This window comes from Siphateles boraxobius, unplaced genomic scaffold (assembly GCF_051911475.1).
Source record: "Siphateles boraxobius isolate OS27281-9 unplaced genomic scaffold, OSU_SipBor_1 7, whole genome shotgun sequence".
NCBI lineage: Eukaryota > Metazoa > Chordata > Actinopteri > Cypriniformes > Leuciscidae > Siphateles > Siphateles boraxobius.
In genome coordinates this window covers 38402457-38417079 of record NW_027509197.1, presented here as the reverse complement: position 1 = coordinate 38417079, position 14623 = coordinate 38402457, and the positions used below count along the sequence as shown (strand labels likewise).

The window sequence follows — 14623 nt, the reverse complement described above, 5'->3', positions numbered from 1 at the left end:
CAGCACAAGCAGATTCATTTTTTTTAAGGTTTCAGAGTTCAGAAAGTTCTGCAGAACCAGAATGATCCGGCTGATAACATGCTGGACTGGAGCTCACATTGGCATCGTGGCGTTGGTGTGGCGTTGGGCGGCCAACGCAATAAAACAGCCTCAGAGCAGATCTGGATGACAACCTCCTCTGTTCAATATTGCACTTCACAAAAGTGAACTTCCATCTGTGGACGTCACTTCAGTCTTAATACATGATTCACAGACAGATGATATTTCAGAGTAAAGAGGAGTATTGTCACGTCCTTCTCTTTCTTCCCGTGGCTTTTGTTGTCCGTACAGAAGATCTTGTGTCTTGGGAGAACGACTCAGATGTGAACGTGTCATGAGGTCTTTGACTTTGCTCCAGTCTTTTAAAGTCTATGTGGATCTACCCACATGAGTGCACAAAAGTTGAGTTCCAGAAATAAAAATCCTTTTCATTTTGTCCATTGAGAAATTTATTATTTTAAATTATTTTTACTCTATATGAAATGTTTTATATATTTGAATAGTTTTTCCCACTTCTTCATGCAATATATTTTCTTTCTTATGCATTATAGGAAGTAAAAATCCCTTTTATTTTTCTCAATTTCTCTATAGACATTATTATCGATATAAAATATCATATATAATATAATTATATATATATGCTTATATATATATATATATATATATATATATATATATATATATATATATATATATATATATATATATATATATATATATATATATATATATATATATAATTATATATATATGCTCAACCTCGAAACGTATATGTGTGCATTCGCATCCTTTTGTTTTGTGCAAATGTAAGTTGTAATATTGTGTTTATTTTGTGTAGGAATATATATCTGATGCATTTGATTTCGAATTAACGCGGTATAAAGTGTGCCAGTAATCAACTTCAGCATGTGCAGCTTAAACAGCAATGCATACCTAATAATAACTATGATTGGGACTGTCATATTACATAACATTATAAAGAGAACACTACAGTAATAAAACATTGTGAATTACTTGGGTTAATTTTCCGTGGTGTTTCAGCTCGTTTTTAGGGAAGAGCGCGTCCACAACAGGAGTTACACATTCTGAATAGCACGCATCTGAGACTTTGTATTAATCGTCATATTTGATTATTTAAGCAATTTAATGAAAGGATCAGTTGACTCACTTTACAGTCTCACTAGACTAAAACCCCTTCTCATGCATTTGGAGAGGAACATGGCGTTTTGAGCAGCATTTGCAGACCCTGTCGTTTCTTGATTTGATGTGGCCAGCAGAAGGTATCTTAGAAGACAGCATCATTATCACTGTGTTTCAGAACAGATTGATTTGTTGCTTTTTTACTTTCTCTGGCTGTCTCTTGCTTTTCCTCTCATTTATATGCTTTCGCTCTTTATTTGCATGCATCTCAGATCTGCCGTTGGACCTCAGACTGAGTTAATACCTGTTTGTGATTTCCACCAGAGAGATGATTCTCATGCATTTTGATCACAGATGTGTGTGTGGATTTATTCTCTTTTCCCTGAAGCCTAGACTTGGACATGAATTATATAGGAAGGAAATACATGAGGGGGCGTTCAGTGAAAGTGTGTTCATTTATATTTGGTCTTGACAATGGAATATCACAATATCCAAGTTAATTATTTTATAGCACTGAGATTTTTTAATTCAACAGCCAAACAAATTATTAAAGTTAAAACGACACCATATATGTAGCCTGCAAGTTTCTTTCTCAATTAAGTAGTAAGATGAACACCGAAACAAATTGCAGGCAATAATAAAATAAAGATACAAGCTTATTCTTTTCTGGAATCAAGTATTCAAGTAAACATTCAAAGAAATTTGTAGAACACACAGATGTAATCAAATATTATAAAATAAAACCTGTGCTTTGATATCTCTATTCTCAATATCTTTTCTTAATCTATTTTTATTTGTGGTAAAAGGATAGTTTACCCAAAAGGTGTTTGTTTGTTCATACGATAAAAGTCATGGGGGTCCAAAGTTGGTCTTCAAAATATCTTATTTTGTGTCCATAATAAAAACAACTCATACAGGTTTGGTAAAGGATGACAGAAGTTTAATTTTTCTTAGCTATAGATGAATGAAAATATCAAAATGTCAGTGATAGTTTGAAGAAAAACAGAGAACATACGAGTGCCACAGATAACCTGAGCCACTGACAGCAAGTTAAAAAGGCTGGGTTTTGTTTACATGCATATTATATGTATGAAAAACGAAGTAACTGTTTATTCCAAAAGCAATAAACTGTGAAATGTTTGCATTTCACTGTAGGTGTCCATAGATGGCAGTGTAAATCACCATGAGAGCTGAAGAACTGTGTGTGTGTGTGTGTGTGTGCGTGTGCGTTAGGGTTGTGCCGATGTCGTCCATCGTGATGGCTGACCGACATCACGATGGTGAGCCACCATCGCGATGCCACGCCCCCCAACCTGTCAGACCGGCCCAGTCTCACGACAGTTCGTGTTCGTCTGTACACAAGTGTTTGGGGACCTGGCTCGCTAGCCACACCTGGTCTCTCACCCTTTACCAACAAACGATAAAAAAATGAAGACGTGATTGTTCAGTGCTGTTCGCGAGATTCACGAGTCACCAGAGCAATTAACTAACCGCCTACGTTTCTGTGGTAACCTAACAGTTACAGCTTCTGCACTCTGCACTGGGATTCAAGCAGCTGCTGCTTATTTAAGGTGATGGCGAAAATAATTTTAGAACAGCAGCGAAAATGTAAAAGTAGGGTATATAAACTTTAATATATCCTTTTATTGAAACGGGTGCTTTGCTGTTCAAAGAGACATTTCGAAACATTTCAACCGCTGGCCGCAGGTACTTTCACTTTTGCCTGCAGACACCGTTAATTTATGTATAAATGTGTTGTATTGATAATCCGCGCAGATTTCAGTTGATTCCGTTTAAAGTTATTAATAATAAAACATGAATAAATGAGAAAGAAAACAGCAGGATGTGCTTTATATTGAAAAGAAATATTAAAAGCGCGATAAGTCGCGAAAGAGAACTGAATTCTACTGATAGGATGCTGTGCGCACGCTCCGAGCGCAACACGCGAGCATAGTAGGCTAGTCTTTTTCTTCGGTTGCGAGCCGAAACGGCCAAATAAACATAGAAATACTTCAAAATGCCAAGCCGAGTATTCCCGTGGCGTAAACACAGTAGAAGTAGCTACTCTCTCTCTCTCTCTCTCTCTCTCTCTCTCTCTCTCTCTCTCTCTCTCTCTCCCCCCGACGATATCATCGTCCATCGCGATGTTTTGCTGGAAACATCGTCAACTGTCAATTTAGGGGACATCGCCCAACCCTATTGTGCGTGTGTGTAAGTCACACTTATTTTGGTTTATATATTTACTTATGCATTTGTTTATACTTTTATTTATGATTTATTTATGTGTTTTAGTAAATTTTGACAAACAAAACTAGTTATTTTAAACAAAACGAAGAAACCGTTGAAATTTTTAATTGACTGAAAAATGTGTTGATTATCAGATTTGAGCCAGGAGCGATTTGTGAGGTCATCCAAAAAAAGAGGAAACGTTTCACAAAGATTATGAAAACCGGTATTCTCATCATATCATATGGTTCACAATAAGAGCAGCAATGTACATGAAGAACGCAAATAGAGTCAGTTATGATTTCATAACACATTCACTTGTATCGTCAGGACATCTAGCTCTGATTTATGGCTGTCTTTACACACATCGCCGTTTCATTTGTCATCTCTGAGCGTTGTGTTTGCTTCCTGGAGGTCAAAGTCATGCAGGTGAATCTCTATAACTGGTGAATCTCTGATGGATGTCTCTGGGAGATTTAAGGGCTCCCGTCGCCAGCGGCTGCTCTTTACTCCATGACTTTATTTGGTCAGATCGTACACGGACCGCCAGGGTCTTTGATCTCTGCAGGGTTTTCCACGATAAACAGAGGAACGCACTTAAACCTACAAGCTTTATGGGGGTCGAGCAGGATTTCTCTTTTATATGCTCAACGAAGAGGAATTTGCCCCTTTAGAATTGCATGACCTTCAGCGCTCTTTGTGTCAGATGTGAAGAGCTTCGACTTTCATCTCAAACCTGAAGCTGATTTTTAACACATAATTTTGGTCCAAACCGCTGCATGTTTGCGTAATCAACATTAGTACATCCTTGACAACTAGTTTATTAACTGGCCTCGTACACTACCATTCAAACGTTTTCAACTTTCTATTCATCAAAGAATCCTGGAAAAAAATGTGTATAACGGTTTCTACGGAAATATGATATATGAAATATGAAGAAGATGTTTTCAACATTGATATTAGTAAGAAATGTTTCTTGAGCAGCAAATCATCATATTAGAATGATTTCTGAAGGATCATGTGACACTAAAGATGTAATGATGCTGAAAAGTCAGCTTTAAATCACAGGAATAAATTACAATTTAAAATATATTCACAGTTATTTTAAATTGTAAATATATTTCACAATATTACTGTTTGTACTGTATTTGTGGTCAGATAAATGCAGCCTTGGCGAGCAAATGAAAACATTCATAAATCTTGCTGATCCCAAACTTTTGAACTTTTCCAACCTCTTCCATCTGTCAGCCGACTTCATTCTGGTATGTAACTTTTAATGATCCAGTTAATTACCAATGGATAAAATCAAGTCAGAGCATACTTTTTTCCCCCCATTTATTATACTTCTTCTTTTGAAATGTCACATTATTCAAGTAAAATTGTTTGGGAAAGCCATTTCATGTCTTTAAAGAGAGACTGAGGCTCTTTTTTTAAGAATATGTGCAAGCATGAGTAGATGAAGAAGCAGATTTGGTGGGAGCAACACACAGTATCTCACAGAGATCTCACACCCGTCTCCTAAGAGTTAAATTGTGCTGGTTTCCTGCTGTAGTTTACATTCCCAGAGCTGTGTAGATTGTAGATGCAGCTGGTATGGGCAGCCCGAGTCACAGAAGTCAGACGCTAGAGTTCCCTTCTGTCTCAGAAGTTCCTTCTTGATCTCAGATTGATTATATATTGTTCTCTCTTTCTGCTCTAAAGGACCCGTTAGAAAGCCCAAATATGTGGAGGGTCCTCGTGTTCCTGGAGATGCGCTCATGTCGTCGCTGAGGAAAGTGCCCGACGGTACGACTGGTGAGTGACGAAACATGCTCGTATGCTTCTATTCTTTTCAGATGTGTGTGTGTGAATGTATGCTCGCTGTTAGTGCTGGGCGGTTTGACCAAAAATTTATATCACTTTTTTTTTTCAAAATTATGCCGGTTTTCCGGTTTATGCCGGGTTTTTTTTTCCATGCATAATCAGGTGTTCAAAGCATTTTCTACTGGTTGAGAGATAAATTACTGCAGTAAATTGACCTAGGACGGTCTATTTTACTGTCATTAGTGAATATTGTAGAATAGAATAGAGCGCAGTGTAACCTAAAATTGTTATTTCTTAACGTTCGAGTAACGTTCTTATAACCAGGAAATAACGTTAATACAACGTTTATATAACAGGAGAATTGTACGTTCTAATGACGTTTGAATGATGTTCTTATAACCAAGCAAGAACGTTAATACAACGTTTATATAACAGGAGAATTGAATGTTCTTATAACGTTTTGAATAAAGTTCTTATAACCAAGAAATAACGTTAATACAACGTCTAAAAAACTGGACATTTTGAATGTCACTAGAACATTCTGAAATAACGTTAACATTTTTATAACTTGATGGGAACGTTATGAAAACGTTCTTATAACCTAAAATTGTTAGCTGGGGAAGAAGAGAGATTCGCGATTGCACTGAACACGTTTTAAGTGCAGGATTCTCTGAGCGAGCCCAGAGAAAATAGACATATTCTAACAAGAGCAGCGTGTATCTGAGAGCGCGGCACATTATATTCCGTGCGCGAGCAGAGAGATTCGCGTTCGCGCATTATATTAATGTACTTTCGCGCTACAATAATGCGCTCAGCATCCATCGTCCATGTAACGTAACAGAGCACTGCTGTTTGTTTACCCTCACTCGTTGCTGCTTAGAAGTGCAACATTGTAAAGGGTCCGTCTGAAATAGTGTCACGCAGCGTTACGTTCGATCCGAACGTTGTGTAATTAAATACACCGGTATGGCGGTTTATTCAAAATCAATATCGTGACGAAAATATAAACCGGTTTTCGGTTTGAACTGGTTTACCGCCCAGCACTACTCGCTGTCAGAATCAAGTTTCTCAGTTTTTATTGGTTTGAGGAGAAGATTGTTGATGATGTCAGGGTTCCCACAGTCATAGACGACCTGGAAACAGTTATGGCAATTTATAAAAAAATGGAAGTAAGTCAGAAACTGAACGTGCATCTGTATACTGTATCAGTGTAGACAGCGTCAGTGATTATAATGGCTTCTGTTTGCTTTTGACACGACGCTCACTTCCAGTGTTGGCAAATGTGAGCCGTTAAGCGACTGAACGCCATTGGGCGGGGCTTATGGTCTGAAGATGTATAAGTATTCATTTATGTCTTGCTCTGGAGGCGGGCATATGCAAATGTATTTGCCCGTGTGACATCACAGATCCTGCAAATTTTAAAACAAGCTGTTTCTGGAGCTTCATTAAATAAATGCTTTGTTTATAATGAGGAAGATGTTTTAAGCTCTGAAACTTGCAGGATGTTTTAATGGTACAAAGTCTTCTGATATGTAATTTTTCATGTCATGACCCCTTTAAGATATTTTCTGTAGAAATTTCATGTTTGTATCTGTGTTTAATTATGCATGTAATCAAAGCAGCATGCATTATTATATTTGCTTCATGCATTTTGAATTGAGATAGTTGCATATGTGTGTATGTGCAGAATAAGCACACTATATATATATATATATATATATATATATATATATATATATATATACAGGTCCTTCTCAAAAAATTAAATTGGCACTGTGATATAAAAATTTAACTTTCATATATTTTAGATTCATTGCACACCAACTGAAATATTTCAGGTCTTTTATTGTTTTAATACTGATGATTTTGGCATACAGCTCATGAAAACCCCAAATTCCTGTCTCAAAAAATTAGCATATTTCATCCGACCAATAAAAGAAGTGTTTTTAATACAAAAAAAAAGTCAACCTTCAAATAATTATGTTCAGTTATGCACTCAATACTTGGTCGGGAATCCTGTTGCAGAAATGACTGCTTCAATGCGGCGTGGCATGGAGGCAATCAGCCTGTGGCACTGCTGAGGTGTTATGGAGGCCCAGGATGCTTCGATAGCGGCCTTAAGCTCATCCAGAGTGTTGGGTCTTGCGTCTCTCAACTTTCTCTTCACAATATCCCACAGATTCTCTATGGGGTTCAGGTCAGGAGAGTTGGCAGGCCAATTGAGCACAGTAATACCATGGTCAGTAAACCATTTACCAGTGGTTTTGGCACTGTGATCAGGTGCCAGGTCGTGCTGAAAAATGAAATCTTCATCTCCATAAAGCTTTTTAGCAGATGGAAGCATGAAGTGCTCAAATCTCCTGATAGCTAGCTGCATTGACCCGGCCCTTGATAAAACACAGTGGACCAACACCAGCAGCTGACATGGCACCCCAGACCATCACTGACTGTGGGTACTTGACACTGGACTTCAGGCATTTTGGCATTTCCTTCTCCCCAGTCTTCCTCCAGACTCTGGCACCTTGATTTCCGAATGACATGCAAAACTGAGCAACAGTCCAGTGCTGCTTCTCTGTAGCCCAGGTCAGGCGCTTCTGCCGCTGTTTCTGGTTCAAAAGTGGCTTGACCTGGGGAATGCGGCACCTGTAGCCCATTTCCTGCACACGCCTGTGCACGGTGGCTCTGGATGTTTCTACTCCAGACTCAGTCCACTGCTTCCGCAGGTCCCCAAGGTCTGGAATCGGTCCTTCTCCACAATCTTCCTCAGGGTCCGGTCACCTCTTCTCGTTGTGCAGCGTTTTTTGCCACACTTTTTCCTTCCCACAGACTTCCCACTGAGGTGCCTTGATACAGCACTCTGGGAACAGCCTATTTGTTCAGAAATTTCTTTCTGTGTCTTACCCTCTTGCTTGAGGGTGTCAATGATGGCCTTCTGGACAGCAGTCAGGTCGGCAGTCTTACCCATGATTGCGGTTTTGAGTAATGAAACAGGCTGGGAGTTTTTAAAAGCCTCAGGAATCTTTTGCAGGTGTTTAGAGTTAATTAGTTGATTCAGATGATTAGGTTAATAGCTCGTTTAGAGAACCTTTTCATGATATGCAAATTTTTTTAGACAGGAATTTGGGGTTTTCATGAGCTGTATGCCAAAATCATCAGTATTAAAACAATAAAAGACCTGAAATATTTCAGTTGGTGTGCAATGAATCTAAAATATATGAAAGTTTAATTTTTATCATTACATTATGGAAAATAATGAACTTTATCACAATATGCTAATTTTTTGAGAAGGACCTGTATATATATATATAAACAGAAACTGTGTATGTGCACGCTTGTCTCTCTGACAGTGTGTTGGTGAATTGTGTGTGTATGCATGCATGTATGTGTGTGTGTAGTCAGTTGTATGTAGTGCAGTTTCTGTGCTAGGCTGGAATAGAGTTGGCAGTGTTGTCTGTTTGTGTATCTTTAGCTGCATATCACTGGACACAGGATTGTGTTGGTCAGAGGAGCATGTGAGACATCAGAGCTTTCCAAACAACTGTGTGCAACAGGGTGGCGCCAGTCGAATGCCAGCTGTCTGTGGCACACCACTGCATCACACTGGTCACATGATGTCATCAGAAGGTGTCCGCACTGCAGGGCGTTAGAGATGGATGAGGCAGTGGACAGCTGATGCTGATGCTACTGTAAAATAGTGTATTAAATAGGATTTATTTTTACCATGGTGCTGTAGATTAACATTGAGAGACAACATAAAGTTTAATTTAGTGATCGGTGAAGTCTAGTTGTAATTTGGCAAAAAATTAATTATTTTGAATTTTTAAATATGTCTGAAGGAAAAAAGTATTTTTTTAAAAGGAGAATTGTGGTTAATGTCGCTTTCAGTTTACATTGGAAATATTAGATCAAATCAAGCTTATTTTGCATACCTAATCCATTTTTATTTGTTCTGTTTTCCTTTTATTTTTATTCTGAGTTCTTTTTAATGGTCTAGTTTTTTAATTAAAAAGGATGTCTAAAAAATTGATTCTAATATAATTGTACAATTTCTGGATTCTAATAAAATGTATTATTAAGAACAGTGGTGATTAAATTTATTCATAAAACCTAAATCTTTTGCATAAAACTTTAAATTTAAAAATGTAATCAAATAAAATGTGAGAATAGTGTGAATAGTTGTTTGTTCAGGTTGTTGAAGTAGGACCAATATAACCTGGTTTATTTACTGCATATCTGTCATACCTCAATGACACACCCCAGTTAGCTCCGCTTTACATCCAGACACATATAAGGGTCAACACTGTTTACATGGGGGACTGTCACATGTTATTTTAACCCTGAGACAGTTTATATATAGCATCTCCAGACCTTCCCTCAGGCTCCAGTTTATCATCGTCTTCAAGTCATGTTGGAATGATCATATTAATGAGATGAACGCCACCATAGTATTATAGTCACCAGTGGAGGAAGGTGTTTTGTGAGCCATGACTTTCCCATTTGAGGCCGTGTCAATTAAAAAGGCCATATTATGCACTTTTACAAAGCCTTGATTTTGGGCTCTACTAGAATGTTTTCATGGTTGAATGTTAAAAAAACCCACATTATTTTCCCCATATTCTCCATTGTTGCAGCTCCTCTCTTCCAAGTCTGTCAGTAACGCTCTGTTTAGTTCCTGTCTCTATGAAGCCCCTCCTTCTGAAAGCACAATGTGCTCTGATTGGTCGGCTGGACTAGAGTGTTGTGATTGGTCAACTGGTGTTTGGGAAATGGCCATTATTTTGTTTCACTATTGCTAAAACATTTGTTTACCTGAGAAGAGGAGTTTTATTTTTTATTTTAATTTTAATAATTAATTTATATTCAGTTTAATTTTTGCAAGGTTTAGTAGTGCATTTGTAAGTTGCAGTCTAGGTTTTCATGGACATATAATTGTATGTATCTATATATCTATAGATATCTGTCTATATGTTTTAGCTTCATATTTTATTTGTAGTAATTACAGTTAAAGATTGTTCATAAATACTTTTCAAATGCATTTTAATTTCACATTTTAGTTATATTTAAAAAAATCAGTTGAGGATAGTAATTTAGTAAATTATTAAGTTATTTATTAGGGCTGTGCCAGTAAACTTGACAACCGCTCCACCGCAGTAGCTGAGAAGCACCGGCGGTGGTCCGTCAAAACATTTTCTTTTGTATGTCAATGCGGTTTTACATGAATATTATGACAGGAGTGAAGCACAAAGCTTTGTTTACAAAAGAAATAATAGCTTAGCAATTAAATGTTACATCACAGCCAAACGTTTGGATTTGTGACGAATGAGAGAGTTGTGCATGAGCCCATAAATTTGTATTCTGTGTTGCGATCCGGTCACCCGATTATCAGCGAATTTAACAATATTACATTAGTTATTATTCCACTGGAAATGGAATCTCTTGTTTCTTTTCCCAAATCTTTACTCATGTCTCACCCATTTTCGCAGGGGACTATAAACGTGTCTTCCTTTGGTTTGCTTTTAAGTAGGCCTGTTATATTTGCATTCTTTACTGTGGTAAAGTAGAAAAATGCTGTAGGAAAGATAGCCTACCTTTTTACTTACACGTCAAATTCTTTTTAACATCGTTTATGCTTGTTATTATACTTGACGGTAAGGTGCGTCAAGTTTAATTGTAAATCACGTTTCACACACACGGGTGATTTTAGTTTCGCTTTCTCTGGCAGCGCAAAATCAAACATAGCTTAAATGTCTTACCCCTGTGGAAAATAAAATTCGCTCTTCAGACCTTTTACAAGTACAAAACATGAAGATGTAAAAAAAAAAAAGAAAAAACAAAAGAGATGGTCTTTCTGCTCGTGTATAGGGCTGAAACGATTCCTCGAGTACAAAAATTCCTCGAGGCAAAAACTCTGCCTCGAAGCCTCGTTAAATTCCTATGTCAAATGTAATTCACTATACGCGGATCTATACTATAGCGCGTGATACATTTTGAATTTATTTGGCGCGATGGCGGAGAGTAAAGATGTCCATAAACGGCAGAGAATGTCTAAAGTTTGGGATCATTACATACTTAAAAAGGAAGTAAGGAAGGGGCAATGTGTCTACTGCGAAGTAGACCTGGCATACCACAACAGTACGACTTCAATGATTCAGAATCTGAACCGAAAACATCCACTCCATGCTCTCACCAAGCGTCACTGAAACATAACCTAATGGTCTGTTCACACCGACCGCGAATAGAGCGTCAAATACGCATCTATCGCGTCTAGTTAGACTCTTAAACATTCGCTCGAGTTAAAATTTTTCAACGTGCGTGGAAGACGTGCGTCTATTCGCGTCTTTGCACTGACTTTTTATGTAATCTACTCGTGCAAATAATTAAATTTCCGTTCGGTGTGTGAACCCCTTCACTCACACACGCATACACACACACGCAGGCACCCTCGTCTCTCTCACGCGCCAGTCAGATCAATTGCGGCAATGCATCACATATGCTTAAACTTTCATGTAGCCACGCAACAATAATTTCAGCATGCATTCACTGTACACACCGCGACGTGATGGAGGAACAAATATTGTATTGCAGTCTTTGCGAGACCTTGTTTGTATGTCACGTCTTCCAAATAGTTACAGACAACAACAAAAAATGAAATTCCCCAGCCTGCTTCTCCAAATCCACTCGTACTTTTGGTGAAGACATTTTAATTGGCTACCAAAGTAATTGAGCATAGAACATTGTTGGCACTTATACAAAATGGGTAAAAATTGCAATAAATAGGCCTAGTTTTGGAGCCAAATTTTGGAGTTGGAATAAGTTTTTTTTGTTTTGTTTTTTGAGAAATAAAAGCCAAATGCTTGATCATTTTACAGCCACATCATTTTCGTTATGCATTATTTGTTTTAGTTGTTTAAAAACACACAAAAAAAATTATCCGATTACTCGATTAATCGATCCATTAAGTGCTAGATTAATCGATTACAAAAAGAATCGATAGCTGCAGCCCTACTCGTGTCCCACATCTCTGATCCCTCTCAAAGCGCAGAGCGGTATGCTTAGGCTATATCACACGTCTTTGTGTGGAAATATTAAACGGATGTTTTTTAAATATTCAACTATTATATTATTTAAGTTAATATTATTTACTGATATTTATTTCAATGCTCTACAGGCTTTAGTGTGATTTTTCATTGACAGAAGTGCTCAAATAAACACGCATGTCTGTTACGAAATGGATCTTTGAGCCTCGTTAAAATGGCTATAACTCCAGAAGTAAACGAGATAGCTAGACCAAACTCGGTACATATGTGAATGAGTTCATTCTGAGGTTACAGTAAAAAAATCGTGTCGATCTAACACTAGGTGGCGCTATAACATTAAAAAACCATAAAAGGGGGTGTGGCCACCTGACCGTTAGTCCGATTGACTTGAAAATTGGTATGCAGTTTCCTGGTCCAAGGTGCCATGTATGTCTATGAGGACATTGGTGTATCTCAAAAAACATGGCCGTCATTGGCCAATGACTTTGAGCACCTATTAGACAAGGTTAACGGAGGCCGATCGGAACGAAACTTGATGGGCATGTTCAACTCATGGCCCAAGAGGTCTGTAAGAGTTTTGAAAGAAATCGGCCACTAGTTGGCACTAACGAGTTTTATGGCTCTGTAATCACGTGGTGTAGCACACGTCCCCACAAAATGCATATCATTAGATAGACCTCCTCAAGCTGAACAACTTTGCCTCTTGAACCATTGCTGTCAATCAAATCGTTCATTAAGTATTCACGAATATGTTAAAAACCTACTTTTGCGAACTAGTCCCTGGTTTTTCGCCCGATCGGAACCAGACCAGTCCAGGACAATTCTCTGGACTCTCTAGATCAATACTTATCAAAAAAAAGTTTAAATTTGCCCTTTGGTTCACTTTAACAGGGTCATTTAGAATATGGGCGTGGCAAAATTCATTCAAAAGCCTATAAATCATAAATAAAAACTCAGGACTTCACAATAATTGGTGAGCATATGTGACATAACATCATTAACAAGCATGCAAAATTTTATGGAGATCGGACAATAGGTGGCGCTATAACTGTTAAAAAGCTTTAAAACCATATATTTCCTATGGTAAATTGCCTGTATTGGCTGTAAATGGTCTTTTCCATCTATTATGTCAGTGGTTAAATTAATGCTAAATAAAACTTAATGTCTTTTGATGCTTTTGTGCTTAACGGCCTTAACTGCTTGAACACCGCTAAATGCTGCTTGCAGCTTTAATTATTATTATTATTTTATTTCAAAATGTATTTAATTGATATATATATATATATATATATATATATATATATACAGTGTTGGGAAAGTTCACTTTCTACATGAACTAGTTTAAAGTTCAGTTCACAAATTTTAAAATGAACTAGTTCAGTTCAGTTCACACTTTAAAATTTTGAACTAGTTCATTCATTGTTATTTTTTTCCATAATGTTGCTACGAGCTATTATTTTTCAAAATGATTGCAATGTAAGATTTTTCCCATCCTCACCGACCTTGTCATAAAACTCGTTTAAATGATCATACTACGCTTCCTTGCTGCATTTTGTTTTGATCACGCATGCGGCGGTGCGACGTTGGTGTTGCCAGATTGGGTGAATATATATATATATATATATATATATATATATATATATATATATATATATATATATATATATATATATATATATATATATATATATATATAAAAATATATATATATATATTTTCACAAGCTCAATGTACAGTATGTGTGTACGCCACCTTAACTCCATATCTGATGTCTTCTCACACATGCACAGGTGAAATTACCAGGTTATTATATTATTTTATTTAGTATTAGTTTTACACGTTAAACATTTTTAATTTGACAAAAAGTAATTTATTTTTTTAACCCTCACTTGAATGCACATCAAGTCATAATGATGTTTCCAAACTCATAAGTAGGAATTTGCCCGGAGCATTATTAAGGCATCATAGTGTCTGCGGTGGATCTACGGCTTGCGGGTCTCGATTTTATAAGCGTAAGTGGATACGGCTCCCTTTCCCACCTCAGAGAACAGCAGGACACAAAACAGCTCTCGGCATTCCCAAGACTTCCCAACCTTCCTGGGAATGTGAAGGCTCTGTCGGTAAATACCTGTTCTCACGCCTCATCTCCCAAACATTCAGTAAAACTGTAGGAAGGAAGCAAACAGTGTCATGTGGAATTAGTCAGCATGCTTCTCTAATAGAATTAATAATGCATAATTAGCTCCAGTATGTGTGTACTTCATAATGATGGTTAATTACTCTGTCCTGCTGCCAGACTTTCAACGTTTTTGACTGAAAGTGTAGTAGGCGTTTGTTTAACACGCACTTGTTTCCTTCCTCACCTGAATAAGAGCGTT

The 14623-nt window shown here is 37.3% G+C and overlaps 1 protein-coding gene across 4 annotated transcripts in view; it reads left to right on the top strand.

Moving 5' to 3' along the window:
• The window catches only part of tanc1b (tetratricopeptide repeat, ankyrin repeat and coiled-coil containing 1b), a 533291-nt gene that overhangs the window by 80823 nt on the left and 437845 nt on the right, over positions 1–14623 (top strand). For all 4 annotated transcript variants that reach the window (XR_013197101.1, XR_013197102.1, XM_077215807.1 and 1 more), the window contains exon 4: positions 5107–5199. Coding sequence is in view for 2 of the 4 variants with exons in the window: in XM_077215807.1 (XP_077071922.1) it covers positions 5107–5199 (93 nt within the window). In the remaining 2 variants the exon portion in view is untranslated. The remainder of the gene's footprint in view (positions 1–5106; positions 5200–14623) is intronic.